The sequence below is a fragment of the Myxine glutinosa genome, chromosome 10 (genome assembly GCF_964187855.1).
Source record: "Myxine glutinosa chromosome 10, kmMyxGlut1.1, whole genome shotgun sequence".
Taxonomy (NCBI): Eukaryota; Metazoa; Chordata; class Myxini; order Myxiniformes; family Myxinidae; genus Myxine; species Myxine glutinosa.
This window is the reverse complement of record NC_136270.1, coordinates 71,025,889-71,042,793: the sequence shown is the minus strand read 5'-3', so window position 1 is coordinate 71,042,793 and position 16,905 is coordinate 71,025,889. Positions and strand designations below refer to the sequence as shown.

Sequence of the window (16,905 nt, the reverse complement as noted above, 5' to 3'; positions counted from 1 at the left end):
GGCCATGTTTGTTTGTTGAACATTCATTTGTTCTGATGACATACTTGATTGCATCTTATCCTTAATACTGATATATTTCACGTGACTACGAATAGCTTTCGCGGTATGGAATGATTCTTTCATAGACACACAGTATTGACCTACACCTACCTGTTCAGACTCTGTGGTAATTTTTTCATTTTCAGTGCCAAGCTCAATGTAATCAAAATCTTTTAACTGACTCTTTACCTTTTTAACTTCTGCAAGTACTTTTGCCAAATTTAGCTCAGAGGAGCATAAAAGATTGGAAGCTCCAACCTGTGGAACAATAATTACACTGTCGCCATAATGGTTTTGAAACTGCCTAGACAAGAGCCGCATATCACTACCAACTGACATTGCATTTTCAACATTATTATCAAGTAACCAACTTCTTAGCATATCACGCAAACAAGAAACTGAATAAACACAATCATCGTTGAACAATTTCGGTTACATCTTAGAAATTACCCATAGAAATCCTTCTTCGTATGACGTTAACCCCTTATCAGTATTTTTTGCTATAACACGTTTCGTTAAGAAGTTCTCTAAGCACAGTTTATGATACCTGAAATCACTAGCAATCATATCATCACCACTTCCCTGCAATAAATGCAACATTGTTTCGTCATGTAGTTCTTTCGCTTTGTTCCATATCGATTGCTGTCGATCCTCAGTGGCAACAAGACGAAGTTTTCTATCACCTTTTCTGTCTCTCTCTTTACCACAAACAAAACATGTCGTTTTAAAATCGAATTTCGAAACAATCTTTGAGCGAGTTGATAAGCCAACAGGTGCTTCACTTGAATCGATCTCTGCTTGCAACTTCACCCTTTTCTGTTCTACGGTTTTCTTGTTGACATATGCACTGCGGCAGTCAGCGTGAACCTTGGGATTTCTGTGCAAGAATGAGTCCTTATTTTTGGCATCGTCTATGAGACGGCATGTGACACTATCACCCCGTTGCGTTACAGCTTGCAATAATGATGCATAACCTCTACTTGTGATTTTCTGAAGGGGAGATGATATCTTCTTCTGGCAGATTAGACAGGAGTCGTAATCTGTCTCATGAGGAGTCTTCCTTTTCTGACCAACTTGAATCGATGAGTCCCCCAGAGGTTCCATAATTGTTGTGGCAACAAACCTGTAACATGAATAACACATCATGAGTACCGATGAGTAAAATAACCAAAAACATTATAATGTAAAATTATGCAGGATACATCTTTTTCTAGCAATTTCCACAAATTTGGCTCGAACAACACAAGGGGTCAACATTATGACTATATTACTTTTGATGAATATCTCGCTATCAAAAACTTTGTTCGTGAGTTCACTTTCTTCAGTAATATGTTTGTTATTTTAGTTCTCATGGTTTATGTGATATAAGACATCTTATTGAAGAGGTACCTAGATTTTCACATTTGTCCCATTAGGAGTCTTTCTTTTCTGACCAACTTGAATCGATGAGTCCCCTAAAGATGTTCCAAGATGGGTGTAGCAACAAGCCTGAAATAAAAATGAATGACATTATTCGATATATGAATAACATAAAAACAGATTTTCACTTCCCTTTTAGATCAATGACCTTTTGAGCTCTGGTGACGTCTTCGATGATGTAATCAAAATAATTTTACTACCCAAAGTGTTAATATCTGATATAAAATTGTTATTGAATGCATTACGAAGCTAGATCAAGATAGAATCTATGCTGCTACACCATAAAGTGAAAATAATGAATGCTATCTGTATTTCTCAAGAATTTCCCAATTTTGGTGATTTTTCCAAAAATTACCGTTCCGTTGAAATGGGTTTACATAACAAATACGCATCTTTTGTAAACTTTATTTATATTAAAAACTTTGCCTATATGTCTTCTTATATAAAGAGTATATTTGTTATTCTAACTTTATTGGTATGTCTTAAATAGGGCAATCTATTGACGAGATACCTTAATTTTCACTTCCCTTCCAAATCGGTGACCTTTTGACCTCTGATGACGTCATCGGTGATGTAATCAAAATAATTTGACTACCAAATTGTAGCCTGGGCCAATACCTTTCTACTGATGCCTAACATGTGTGTTTTCGTCAAAGCTGACCCTATCTAAATCCCAAATGTATTTCCCCTACCCCTAATTTTTTGACCAAAATTGTTGCATGCAACAATTCAAAGTTATGGCCATAATTTCAGTTCGCAGGAGTTTTTGCAGAGCACACAACCTAGAATCTATGCGGAATGAATATATCTACCAGAAAATCCATTCAAAGAAAGTATAGCATCCATCCCCACCTCCAACCGTTATTTTGCACGATAGCTCACTCTGGCTCCCCTACTACATGCCATCCCTACAAGTTTTCCCTTCAGTCTAAAACAACCAAAACGACTTATAAAAGGATCATCAAATATCGAAAATATGGAGCCAATAGGCATCATAGGCTTTGTGAAGGCCACATTTTTCTTCTTCTTCTTCTTCCTTCTTCTTCTTTGATCTAATGCTCACCCAGGAGCTTACATATCCGATACTCTGTTAAAATAAGGTGATCCTATTATAAAGCACAGTGGGAATGACAGATTCAGGGATGGAAAGAAAATAAGCAATGCACGACGAAGGAAGGATTAAAATCCCCAAATGCACGGAAATCAGGTCTCAGCCTTTTCCCACAACTACCAACTTTATAACGATTTTCGTGGCAGACAATTAACCCTTGTAATTAATCAGCCATTGAAAAACAACAATGAATGTTAAGCAATTGAAATCAATTTCCCTGCAATGCTCTCATTGTACCCCTTCTGTACATTCGGGCAGGAATTTGTCATATGTTCAGGATGCCGGCGATGACTCGTCTCTTCTTAGCGAATACACCCCGTGGGATATTTAACGTCAATCAACTGATGCTTGCAGACGAGACAGGTGGCGCACACATCGATGTATCGCTCTGCATACGAAACACCAAGATGGTAGTTTATAGCTGGGTTGGGATTCGCACCCAGTCTCTACAGTGCAGATGTGAGTGCGCATAGCTCGAGGTTATTCCACCAGCCCGACACTAACATAATAATAAGAAATAATAATAATATTAAAAATAGTAATAATAAAATTATTTGGAAATAATCATAAATTTGATATTTAGGATAAGTTTTGAAACCTAAGAGCAATGCTATAAGACCCAGGTCTCGAATGATCAGGATAAATGACAAGCAAACATCGGCGGCATGTTATTTTCCTTGGGGAGTTCCATCAGATCTCAGACAAAGTGGTTAGAAAGACAATGTGTGTGGAGCATGAGAAAGGCGCGCGGTAAGATGGCATCTTCATTTCATCGTCTCCCCCGTACAAGCTCCTCGAGGGAATTGGGATGAGTGCGCATGGAATTGTGAGACGGTGTATATGTGTGTATATCACACATCTTACTATAATTCACCAAATGTCCGTCCGTCCGTTCGAAGGTACCGCAAAAACGGCTCAACCGATCGCAGCGATATTTTGGGTGGGTATTCCTGGGACCCCTGGGAGTAAAATATGCTATACAGTATTATATTTTCCAATTTTTTCCCAATTTTCCAAGTTTTCCAATTTTCCAGTTTTTCCAAACACGATGGAATAATTTTTACCGATATGACCAGTGATGTGACTTTTGTTGAAATTATACTTACCAGGAAAGAGTAGATCGACTCCTGACGAACTCTTCCGATATAAACGTGCGGCTCCGAAGTAACATGACAGCGTGTGCAAAGCAACTGAGAAACAGGTGTAGCAGCCGCTTCCGTGTTAAAGATTTGGCACGCACTCTTCACACAAATGTGCGACTGAGAAAGCCGTGCAGCCCTATTGATAACTCCGTGATATATATATATATATATATATATATATATATATATATATATATATATATATATCTATATATATATATATATATATATATATATATATATATATATATATATATATATATATATATATATATATATAAACACAGTTTGTGTGTGTGTGTGTGTGTGTAATGTTACCGATAGACTCCTAAACGGAGAGGCTTATGTGCTTGATATTTGGCATAGACATGGCCATTGAGCCTGGGACGAACATGGCCGAACGCAAAATATTTGACGATTCATATTTTTTATTCATATTTACCTCAGCGCATTTCAGCGAAGTACCTGCTAATCTCAGCCGGTTCCAGAGCAGCTCGCTGATTCGCTCAGAGCGATCACGTGATGTTCCATTCCCGCCGCCAGACTGATTCGCTCAAAGCGATCACGTGATGTTCCATCCCGTCACACGTCACACGTTTTTTCACCTTTTATGCGATCGTGTTTTGTATCGATTTTGTGCGATATGAATTAAATGTCTTTGAAACAGCTGTGAAACGTCTTTCCACAACCCTTCCGTAACCGATTGGAGCAGTTTATTGCCGCACAAAACGAGATCCGCGAAGCGAGTTGGTCGAGTCGTGCTGACCAAGATGGCGACACGGCGGCTTCACTTTTCACGGAGTATGAGCGTTCTATATATTTTCAATTCAGTGCGCCCGTGATTTGTGACATAGACATGACCATTGGGCATTCACGGTGTAATTTGTGCGAGGCTTTTGTCCGAGTGAGCTTGAGTCGAGAGGGTGAATGTACGGGTTGGGAATGTACGGGTCTCCCTTCCCCTGCCCGGCAACGCCGGTACTGGAGGACGTCACAGGATCGGTGAGTCTCCAAAATCCGCTTCGTGCTGTTGCGAATATGCAGGACTACGTCCGATTGTTGTGCTGCTCTCCGACCATGAGAACTGCAATGTCATTGTTGACTGGCCATCCCCTTCCCTCCCCCCTCCGTCCCCTCCTCCCCCCTCCGTCCCCTCCTCCCCCCTCCGTCCCCTCCTCCCTTCCCCCTCCACCCTACCCCTCCCCTTCTCCCCTCCCCTTCTCCCCTCCCCCTCCCCCCTCCCCTTCTCCCCTCCCCCTCCCCTTCTCCCCTCCCCCTCCATTTCCCCCCACTCCATTTTCCCCCTCCCCCCTCCTTCCCCCTCCACCCTACCCCCTCCCCTTCTCCCCTCCCCCTCCCCTTCTCCCCTCCCCCTCCCTTTTCCCCCTCCCCTCCCACACCCTTCTCCCCTCCCCCTCCATTTTCCCCCTCCCCTCCCACACCCTTCTCCCCCTCCCCTCCCACACCCTTCTCCCCCTCCCCTCCCACACCCTTCTCCCCTCCCCCCCTCTTCTCCCCTCCCCCCCCGTTCCCCTACCCTCCCCTCCCCCCTCCCCTCCCCCACCCGGCAATGCCGGGTACAACCCGGTAGCGGATGGCGACCATGCGGCGATTACCGCCGCCTCAACGACGCCACCACCCCCGACCGGTACCCGATACCACACATACAGGACTTTTCCACCCGTTTGGCAGGGCGGGTGATCTTCTCCAAGGTCGACCTCATTCGGGGCTACCACCAGGTACCTGTCCGGCCGGCCGACGTTCCGAAGACGGCTGTAATTACACCTTTTGGCCCCTTCGAGTTCCTCCGAATGCCGTTCGGCCTTAAGAACGCGGCCCAGGCCTTCCAGCGGCTGATGGACAGTGTGCTGCATGATCTCACCTTTCTGTTCGTCTACCTGGATGACATTCTCATCGCCAGCACTTCCCGGGCGGAGCACCTCGTCCAACTGCGCACGCTTTTTGAGCGCCTTGGCCAGCACGGCCTCATCATCAACCCGGCGAAATGCCAGTTTGGCGTAACGGCCGTCGACTTCCTAGGGCACTGCATCACGAAGCGCGGGGCCGTCCCGCTGCCTACCAAGGTGGAGGCAGTCACAAGTTTCCCGCGTCCTCGCTCCATCAAGGCCCTACAGGAATTTTTGGGGATGGTAAATTTCTAGCACCGGTTTGTGCCTGGCGCCGCCCAACTCATGCGCCCCCTGTACGAAGCCCTCCAGGGCAAGCCGGCCAAGCACGTCGTCGCCTGGACCACAGAGATGGACGCGGCGTTCACGGGCGCGAAACTGGCCCTCGCCAACGTGACCATGCTGGCACACCCGGCGCTCGACGCACCCATCGTCCTCACCACGGACGCTTCCAACTACACGGTGGGCGCCGTGCATGAACAGTGGGTGAACGGAGCTTGGCAACCGCTGGCCTTCTTCAGCCGGCAGCTTCGCCCTAACGAGCGCAAGTATAGCGCTTTCGACTGCGAGCTCCTCGGCCTGGCTGTTCACCACTTCTGCCATCTTTTGGAGGGCCGCCCGTTCACGGCGTTTGTGGACCACAAACCCCTGGTCTTCGCCATGGCCAAGGTTACGGAGCCGTGGTCGGCCCGCCAGCAGCGCCACCTCTCCGCCATGTCCGAATTTATGACGGACATCCGGCACATCGCGGGCAAGGACAACGCTGTGGCCGATTGCCTCTCCCGGTCCGGCGCGAATGCCGTCCACCTGGGTGTGGACTTCACCCGCATGGTGGCCGACCAGACCGCCGACCTCACGGTGCAAGCCCTCCGGACAGCGGACCTGGGCCTGCGGTTGGCCGACGTCCCCTTCGAGGACACAGGCACAGTTCTCCTGTGCGACGTCTCCCTGGGCCAACCTCGCCCCATCGTGCCCACCGGATGGCGGCGGCACATTTTTGATGCGCTCCACGGCCTTTCCCACCCGGGCCGGAAAGCATCACAGAAGCTCGTGGCAGCGAAATTCGTCTGGCACGGACTCCGTAAAGACGTCCGCGACTGGGCCAATGCCTGTGTCGCCTGCCAGCGCGCGAAGGTCCACCGGCACACCCAGGCCCCGTTGGCACCATTCGATGTGCCCGCGCGGCGCTTCGACCACGTCAATGTGGACCTGGTGGGACCCCTTCCCTCCTCGCGGGGCTTCACCCACCTCCTCACAATGGTGGACAGGACCACCAGGTGGCCGGAGGCCGTCCCGCTGGCATCAACAACATCCGCCGACGTGGCGCAGGCCTTCATTGGCACCTGGATTGCCCGTTTCGGCGCCCCCTCGGACATCTCCTCCGATAGAGGCCCGCAATTCACCTCCGAGCTTTGGGGCGCGGTCGCCCAGGCCTTGGGGGTCAAGCTTCACCGCACCACGGCCTACCACCCCCAAGCCAACGGCTTGTGCGAGCGGTTCCACTGCTCGATGAAGGCCGCTCTCAGGGCCAGCCTCCAGGACGACGGTTGGGCCGACAGGCTCCCGTGGGTCCTATTGGGCCTCCGAACGGCCCCTAAAGAGGACCTCCAGGCTTCCACTGCGCGTTGCCGGGCGAATTCATCCCTGACGCCACCGGCCCCTGGTCCGCGGCTCGCCAACGCTCGGTCCTCCAGGAGGCCGCCAGGAGATTTGCTCCCGTGCCCACCTCCCACCACCGCTGCCCCCAACCCCACGTCCCCCCAGCACTTCGCACTGCGGAGTACGTTTTTATCCGGCACGACGCACACCGGGGACCGCTCCGGCCGCCGTACGATGGACCTTTCCGGGTCCTGAAGAGGGACGACAAGTCGTTCACCATCGACATCGGCGGCAAGGCGGACCGCATCTCCGTGGACCGCCTCAAGCCGGTGCATGTTAATTCTGGGGGGGGCACGTGTAGCGGTTACCTGTAGCATGACATAATTACCCTGCACCGGCGATGACGCAACCGGCGAGCGGTCACGTGTCCGGACTTGCCCGGGCGTGTTGACTTGCCTTTACCGTGCGAACGCTTGCCTTGCATACCACGCCCTTGTTGAGAGGCGTGGCTTATCTATTTGCATACCACGCCCCGCCTGAGAGGCGTGGCTTTTGTGTGTTGAGTTTCATATATATCTTGCCGCCCCGTTCGATGGGCTGATTCAGTGCTTTGGAGTTCGTTTGAGTGAGCTGGAATAAATAGCTCAGAGAAACCGAATTCCTGGCGTCGTCCATTTTGTCCGATTTTATCGTGCGAGCACAGCTCCCACAATATCACCTTTATCTATCAATATTGTTGAAATGAAGATCAAATAGCTGTATGTTGAAATATGTTGAAAAGTCAAAACTTTACATGGGGTGTACTTATTTTTTCATGTGACTGTATAGTGTGTGTGTGTGTGTGTGTGTGGTGTGGTGTGTGTGTGTGTGTGTGTGTGTGTGTGTGTGTGTGTGTGTGTGTGTGTGTGTGTCTCCTCCATAACTCTAAAACCATGAAACCTAGCGGCCTCAAACTTTGCATTCATACAAAGGGAACTCCAATGATTGTATGAATGAAAACTGGGTCTTTGTGTGTTTTTAAAACCAAAAAACCCCCAAAACATGTCATAACCAAAACCCCCAAAAAGACGGTCTGCCATCTTGATCAGCCCACTGTCACGATGCTGGTTTCTTAAGCCACCATTTTGTTTGGCCTATTCAAACGTGCCTTGCCTTGGAAACACGATCTACTGTCATGAAATAATTAAAGTATGTAATCAAAATCTGTATTCAGATTTGAGGATCGGATCCCATTCACGTAATACGTATCGAAATCTGGAGTGAAATCTGACAAAATTTAACACATTTGCGATTCGTATAACGAAGTGTATGTATTTTATTCTGTTTTTAAAATATGCTGTCCTTCCTCCTCCAAATTGCCAGAGCATTAAACTTAAGTTTTTTTTTCTCCTGTTCCAACAATTATATTGAGTGAAGAAATATTAAGGAATGTGCCAAAGTGTAACTTTATTGAGTAGCTACAACTAAAATAATTAACCAGCGAGGATCGCCGGCAATGCTCCGTCGTCGTGCCTGTACAGTATACTCCGTAGGAATATCTCTGAGTAAGGAAGGCAAGATAAATTGAAAAGCATAAACACAAGATAAATGCTAAGCCTATATTCTATTCAATTTATTTCCTCCCTTTAAAAAGTAGAAAGTACACCGATGGAAGAACAAAAGCCTCTTTAAAGGTAAGGTAAACCTATGGTCCTTTCCCTTGGGGTTGTCAGTTTGATGCACCGTACTTTACGCGTGTTTATGCTTTACTGCAAAGGTACTTCCAACAAGCCACGGTGCCTCTATCCACTCAAGCGCTCGTGTGTATGTGTGTGTGTGTGTGTGTGTGTGTGTGTGTGTGTGTGTGTGTGTGTGTGTGTGTGTGTGTGTGTGTGTGTGTGTGTGCGCGCGTGCGTGTGTCTGTGTACAGCTTAAAATCGGAAATGGTCTTTTACCCCATGACATTCTGTGCCTTTGGCCAATGGGTATAACCCTCTTGTGTGTGTTTGTGTGTGTGTGTGTGTGTGTGTGTGTGTGTGTGTGTGGTGTGTGTGTGTGTGTGTGTGTGTGTGTGTGTGTGTGTGTGTGTGTTGCATGTAAGTCGTTTTTGCCTGATCTCCACACGTGGGTAGCTTTCAGGAGATGGAACGGAGACCTATGAGGTCTCCAAGATTTGCCCATTTTTCTGTACAAAACTGTTCAAGTTCAGTCAAGTTGCGTGGGGAGCGTTGATGGACAGCTATCTTCAAGTCATGCCACAGATTTTTGATTAGATATAGGTCGGGGCTCTGACTTGGACACGGACACTCAAGGACATTTATATATTGTTACCGATCGCGGTTTAGATGTTACTTTGCCGAGCGAAGGCTCCGCGACCGAACAGTTGTTCCCCGATTCACCCAGAACTTTGGCCGTATCGCACCGCAGCTGCCCAATCTGGAAAACTCTAAAACGACGAAATGCAAAGAGGAAAAGGAATAAAACGAGAAGACGGACAGAAGAGTAATTGGATTTATTGTACACACACAAGCAAAAAGGAGCAATCAAGTTTATTTACAACACATAAGACGCAGGTGACACAGTGCAAATACTAGCTTATACAGACTTAATTAACCCAGGGACAGAACAAACAAAACAAACTCACGTACACAAGAAGGGTGGAAAGGCAGGAGGTGGATGGCTGGAGGGAGAGGAAGGTCCAAGGGGGTCCTGCAGCACGATCGGCGCGTTTAGCAGCCGCCGTTCCTTCACGGCCTTGCTCAAAACCGCCGTCCAGGCCCCAAGTGGCTGTTGGGTGTTGTTGCTGCTGTGGCCACCGCTGCTTTCCCAGGACTTGTCTGACTCGTCTGGTCCACACCCTCAACTATTTCTTGGTCCACTCACTCCTCACCACCGACTCCTCACCGCAACCAACGCAACCACTGACCACCACCACCGACTCACCGCAACCAACGCAACCAACTGAACACCACCACCGACGCCTCACCACAACCAATGCAACCAACTGACCTCTCTCCACCGACTTGCGCGCGCGCCTTTTATAGCGCCTCCAGCGATCAAGCCGCCGGCCTTCAGGACACGCCCATCGGTGTGCTCACCTCGGCCCTGGTTGGTCATGCGACCCTCTGGCTCCGCCCTTGATGACGACGGGCGGGCATGCCCCGCTTCCCCGACCCGAGCACTTGTTCAATGGTGGTTTTGGAGGGGAGGTAATTGGCAATCGAGGCTCGGCAATGACGAAAGGGGATGTGAAGGAAATGGAGATTTTGGGATGGGAATGAAAGGGGATCTATTCTCTTTCACTGGTGCAATGGAGTACTTCAATTAATGGGAGACACAGCCTTACTCTAAAACACAGAATAAGATATAACTATCAAACAGGGGTATTCTATTATTGGCTGACGTGTATGCTTGTGGACTAATTATGGGATGCCCTTTCACCTTTACACAGCTCCGGAGGCAGGGGGCGCAGAATAAACAATAATGATAATAATAAAGCACACAATCAAAAAAATACAGTCCTCATATCCGCAACAATATTTTTTCCTTAGCCACTTCAGTGTAGCTTTGGCTGTGTGCTTCCGGCCGTTGTCGTGCTGAAAGGTGAAGTTCCGTCACAATTTCAGCTTTCTTGTGGAGGGCAGCAGGTTTTTGTCTACGATTTTTCTGTATTTTGCTCCATTAATTTTCCCTTCTATCCCACAAAGTGTCCCAGTCCCTGCTGATGAGAGGCATCCCCATAACATGTTGCTGCCACCACCATGTCACAGTAGGGATGGTGTTCTTTGGGTCATGTGCTGTGTTGGGTTTGCAACAAACGTAGCGTTTTGCATTAAGGCCAAAAAGTTCCATCCTGGTTTCATCAGACCGCACAACTTTTTGCCACATGGCTTCAGAATCTCCAGAATGGTTTTTTTTGCATACCTCAAACGGGACTCAAAGTGGGCTTTTTTGGGTAATGGCTTTCTTCTTGCCACCCTACCATACAGGCCAGATTTGTGGAGTATTTGGGACATTGTTGCCACATGCACACAGTGACCATTCTTTGACATAAAGGCCTGTCACTTTCATAGTTGTCATTGGCCTCTTGGTAGCCTCTGATCAGTCTCCTCCTTGCTTGGTCATCCAGTTTTAAGGGACGGCCTGATCTAGGCGGGGTCTTGGTGGTACCATATGCCTTCCATTTTTTAATGATTGGCTTAACTGTGCTCCAAGGGATATTCAAGGCCTTTGAAATATTTTTACACCCATGCCCGGATCTGTGCCTTTCCACAAATTTATCCCGTAGGTCTTTTGGAAGCTCATGTTTGGGTCTTTGCTGTGAAATGCACTACCCAGCAGAGAAAAACCTTCAGGAAGAGCTGATTTTATTCTGAAATAATCAGAATCACTACAATTTAACACAGATGGGGGCCAATTAACTTGGTGTGTGATTTTGAAGGTGATTGGTTCCACCTGAGCTAATTAACAATTATTGCTATAATGAGGGTGGTGGACACTTATCCAACCAAGATATTGTTATGAATTTGGGTAGTGATATATGTAGAGCAGAGTAGATCTGAGTAGGTACCATGCTTCGTGTGTCGCGGTAAGGAACACTTACTGTAATAAGTCATGTGTAGGCATTTTGTCGGTTAAGATGTATGATTGTGAATCGACCAGGAGATTCGTGTGTGTTAGGTAGTGTAGGGGTTAATGAGTAGAGCCCTTGTATGTCTCACCTGGTAACCAAACCTTTGTCCCTTATGGCACTACAGGCCACATAGACACTTGGTTAGGATCCCTTAGTACAACATTAATGACACTCTTTCCCCCCTGACATGACTTAGAAAGAAAGCAGGCCAGAACACCGCCACAAATGGCCGCCACCATTTGCACCTCTGCGAGGCCTATCCGCCTCGCATAGCACGTGCTATAACACAAGGAGCAGGAGCGGGAGTGAGAGTGACGCAGTGGGCGTGCACCGTGGTGAGCTGGCGAGTCGGTGGAGGCTCTGATTGGCAGGACAGTGCGCCAAAGCTGACGTCATCGGCCGGGGATATTAACGGGGGCCGGACGCCATTTCGGGCAGATGGAGTAGGACTGGCAGTTGAGTGACATTCCTGGCAGTGAGAAGGTTTTTGAGTTCACGGTTCGCAGTTCACAGCTTGAGAGAGTCCTGGTGCGATCCTGAGTTGGCTTGTGAGCAGAGTCCTGGCCTTGGTTGAGTTGGCTGTCGTGTGGAAGATCGCCGTCGAGGTGGTTGGGAGCTCGCTCCTTTTTTGCTGGGTGGATTCGCGCTAGCCTGCTGTGGGACCTCGTGGTGATCGGTGCTTGGTGCTCGGTGCTCGGGGCTTTGGAACTTGGAGCGAGGCGTGGCCGCGGGACGAAAGGAGCCGGGTGTTGGACGGCAGCCACCAAGACGACAAGGACGAGATAAGGCCGTATCCGCAAATACACTTTACATAAAAGACGTGTTATTTTCGTATTCATCTCCCTCATCTTGTGTTTGAAATCTGTTGTGCGTGTGGATCCCAATTTAGTTACCTTCGGTTTATCGTCACATTTTCCTGTCCCTGCCTGTTAATGAATAAACCCTTGTATTATTTTGCATCCCATTCACAACCTGTGCCGCTTGAGTTAATTTCCTTCCAGGACCGGAGCTACGCCGGGGTGCTGCAGTTAAGTGCTTTCGCTGCAGCCTCAATTCCAAATCAGATTTAAATCAATTTAATTCCAGGCAATAAGGCAACAAAATGTGAAAATTTTTAAAGGGGGTGTACACATTCTACAGGCACTGTACACACACACACACATACATATATATATATATATATATATATATATATATATATATATATATATATATAAGCAAAGATTTGCGGTTGGGAGTAAATCCAAATGACTCCATTGTAAGATCTCCAACCTTTAATTGAACAAACAATGACTCAACGTTTCGATTAACAACATGTGACAAAGCAACACGCCTCCGTTAATCTTCCTCAGAGTGATAAAATCATCTCAACATCCCCTTATATGCAAAGTGGGTGGGGTATATGCAAAGTGGGGTGGGCAAAGCTGGACAGCCAATGAAACCGTATCCACACCGCTCTCGTGAACGGAGAGGTTACTGACCAAATTCAAAAAATCAACCGCATATTAACGGCTCAAAATAATCCTGTAAGCAATGCTGGATTATAACTCAAGTGTTTAGAAATCAGGAACAATCATTACATTTAATTAAAAGTTAAACTTGTAAACAATTAAATTGTAAATTAAAATAAAACTGTAAATATATCGACTGGTAGACTATCAGCTGCGGCGTACAAACGTCTGTACAGCAGTAAGGGCGTGGCTCCCAGGGCCTACGGGCTACCGAAAGTGCACAGAGGGATTTCCGCTACGGTTAATCGTTTCCTGTATTAATGGTCCGTCATATGCTCTATCCAAGTTTTGGCAAACATTTTGAAGCATTTGGTGGGGACAACAGAGCGAACCGTGCACAATAGCACAGCATTTGCTGAAAGAGTGAAGCAGCTCACCATCGAAGCACACGAGACCATGGTTTCGTTTGATGTTGTGTCTTTATTTACCAACGTGCCCATAGCCCCGGCGATTGAGGTGGCAAACCGGCGTTTGATGGAAGATGATCGATGGAAAGAGACTGCGGGAGCTTTAGCCCGATGGACGTCTGTGACATGCTTTCTACCTGCCTCTCTTCCACCTACTTTGTATTTATTGAGGTATATTACAAGCAGGTTTATGGCCACCGCTATGGGTTCCCCGGTATCGGCTGTGATTGCCAACATAGTTGATTGAGGATTTGGAGGGAACGCACCATTCCAGCCCTGTTAGTGCAACCACGTGTTTGGTTCCGGTACGTGGATGACACATTTGTCATCTGTCACTCTGATGAGGTGGGCATCATACATGAGACCATAAATAAAACTTTTCCTCCATTAATTTCACCATTGAAGAGGAGAAAAATGGAGCCTTCCCTTCCTGGATACACATGTAGCAAGGGATCCCAAAGGAGCCTAAAGGTAACGGTGTACAGAAAACCAACACACACTGATCGCTACCTTGATTTCAATTCTTGCCATCCAATGGAACACAAAAGATCGGTGGTGCACACCCTCTCAAAAAGAGCACGTGATTTACCATCTACCTTTGAAGACAAGATGAGTGAGGTGGACCATCTTAAAATGTGTTAAGGGCAAATGGTTTATCCTGACAGCTTGCTACCCAACAGGAAAACGATAAGGGCTTCCCCACACAACAGGCTGAGACCGAGAGAACAACCAAATAAAAGGGTTTATGTGTTCTCCTTTTGTACCGGGGGTTTCACAGAGGGTCGGCAGAATTTTGAAATCGGCAGGAGTGAGGGTTAGTTTCACAAAGGTTTTCACCCTTCGCCAAGCCCTTATGAGGGTCAAGGACAAGCTTCGAGGAAGGATAGGTCAGGGGTGGTATACGTAGTGCCCTGTGGTTGTGGAGCTGAGTATGTGGGTGAAACCGGAGGACCTTAGGTCAACATATTGCTGAACACCAAAAAGCATTTGAATGTAACTATCCAGCAGGGATTATTTTTTTTTATTTTTTTATCCCTGCAGATCTGCTATTGCCAAACACGGCCTTAAGGAAGACCACACACCTTTATGGGATAGGGTTAATATTTTGGGTTCCACACCCAACAGAAACAGAAGACGTGTTTTGGAGGCTTGGCACACAGAAGAAACCGTTACTTCGATCACACAAGAGGTAGTTGACTTACCGGTAGCGTTTGACCCACTCTTGTGTAAATGAAGCAGGCATTCCATACTTTGAACGAGTCCACATAATATGTCACACAAGATTTTTATTCGGACAATTTGCCCCCTCCCCCTCCCCCCCCCTCCGCTTCCACCCCCCTCTGGTCCCCCCCCCCCCCCCCATTTTATCCCCCCCTATAACCTCCCTCCTTCCCGCATTCCCCTTTACCATATAGGGCCACATGTGATGATCTTGATAATTATTATGGCAATTTTATTTTATCTTAAAAATTTTTGCTTTAATATATTTACAGTTTTAATTTAATTTACAATTTAATTGTTTGCAAGTTTAACTTTTAATTAAATGTAATGATTGTTCCTGATTTTCTAAACACGAGTTATAATCCAACATTGCTTACAGGATTATTTTGAGCCGTTAATATGCGGTTGATTTTTGAATTTGGTCAGTAACGTCTCTGTTCAGGAGAGCGGGAGGATGCGGTTTCATTGGCTGTCCAGCTTTGCCCACCCCACTTTTCATATACCCCACCCACTTTGCATATAAGGGGATGTTGAGATGATTTTATCACTCTTGAGGAAGATTAACGGAGGCATGTGGCTTTGACACATGTTGTTAATCGAAACGTTGAGTCATTGTTTATTCAATTAAAGGTTGGAGATTGGTTGGAGATGAATTTCCTGTAACTCGTAATTAATTAATCGTGTTCTGCTCCGCGTGTGTGGCCTTGTACCCCCATCGGTGTTTGTTTACTTAACTCCCCTACATCGTGTTTTGCTTGGCTCTTAGTTTTTTCCCTTCTACCCCGAACATAATACTCTTTGTCTAACGTTTTAAATCCCCACCCCCCCCCCCCAAAAACGAAAAAAACAAAAACAAAAAAAAACATGTATTTTTCCTTTCTCCACGTGTGCTGTTTGTCTCATCCTCTACTTTCTGTCCAGGTGTGCTGTTCGCCCCGCCCCCATTATCTCCATGCCATCCACCTTTTGCCCTGTCCACGTGACTCATGGTGGTCCCTCTCGGCTCTCCCCCCGTTGGTACTTTGTGCATATAAGATTGTTTACGGTTCTGTTTTAATATTATTTAAATATGTATAAACTTTCCCCTTCAGTGCTTTAGTCAGTGGTATATTACAACACGCTGTTTTTCTTCCTATTTAAAAGACTTTTTTCAAATTCCTCTCCATCTCATTCCATGTCAAAAAAAAGAAATTCAATCTCTTATACGTCTCCCTCACTACATGGTCTAAATTCACATTCATTCCACCCCTCCTCCATCGTTCTGAATCGGATTGCTAACTTGAAAATCACAACAAACCCAATTTGTTATCAATGTTCGTCTTTTATTAATCATCCACTTTCGAAACTACCCTCTTGCCCCTCCCCTCCAAATCCCCCCCTTGCCCCTCCCCTCCAAATCCCCCCCCACTTGCACCTACACTCCTAAACTCCCCCCTTGCCCCTCCACTCCTAAACTCCCCCCTTGCCCCTCCCCTCCAAATCCCCCCCTTGCCCCTACACTCCTAAACTCCCCCCTTGCCCCTCCACTCCTAAACTCCCCCCTTGCCCCTCCCCTCCTAAACTCCCCCCTCACTCCTCCCTTCAAAATTCCCCCCCCCAACCCCTCCCATTCAAATCTCCCCCCATACCATTCCTCTCCAATTCTCCCTCCTCCCCCCTCCTCCTCAAAGCTGCCTCCTCCCCACTTCGTCTCCCTTCTATCTCATACCTCCACCCCCCACCCCCAACCTTCTACTTTCCTCTGCCCCCCCTCAAACAACCCCTCACTGTGCCTCATCCCTTCACCATCAAACCTTTCATCCTCCTCATCCTTCCCTTTCTTGGAACTCTTCTGTAATCTCTGACACACTATCAACTGCTCTCCCTACCTCCCCCTCTCATCCTTCATCTTACCCTACTCCTCCCCTCCCCTGTCCTGTACCCAATGCTCCCCCTCT

The 16,905-nt window shown here is 47.3% G+C and overlaps 1 protein-coding gene across 1 annotated transcript; it reads right to left on the bottom strand.

The window, feature by feature from the left end:
* Positions 1 to 471: 471 nt before the first annotated feature.
* Positions 472 to 1,481, bottom strand: LOC144893946 (uncharacterized). The gene is made up of 2 exons (XM_078785192.1): positions 1,429 to 1,481; positions 472 to 1,162 (listed from the first exon to the last, which is right to left on the bottom strand). The coding sequence occupies exon 2, from the start codon at positions 1,141 to 1,143 to the stop codon at positions 472 to 474; it is 672 nt and encodes a 223-aa protein (XP_078641318.1). The 5' UTR covers positions 1,144 to 1,162; positions 1,429 to 1,481.
* Positions 1,482 to 16,905: the final 15,424 nt, after the last annotated feature.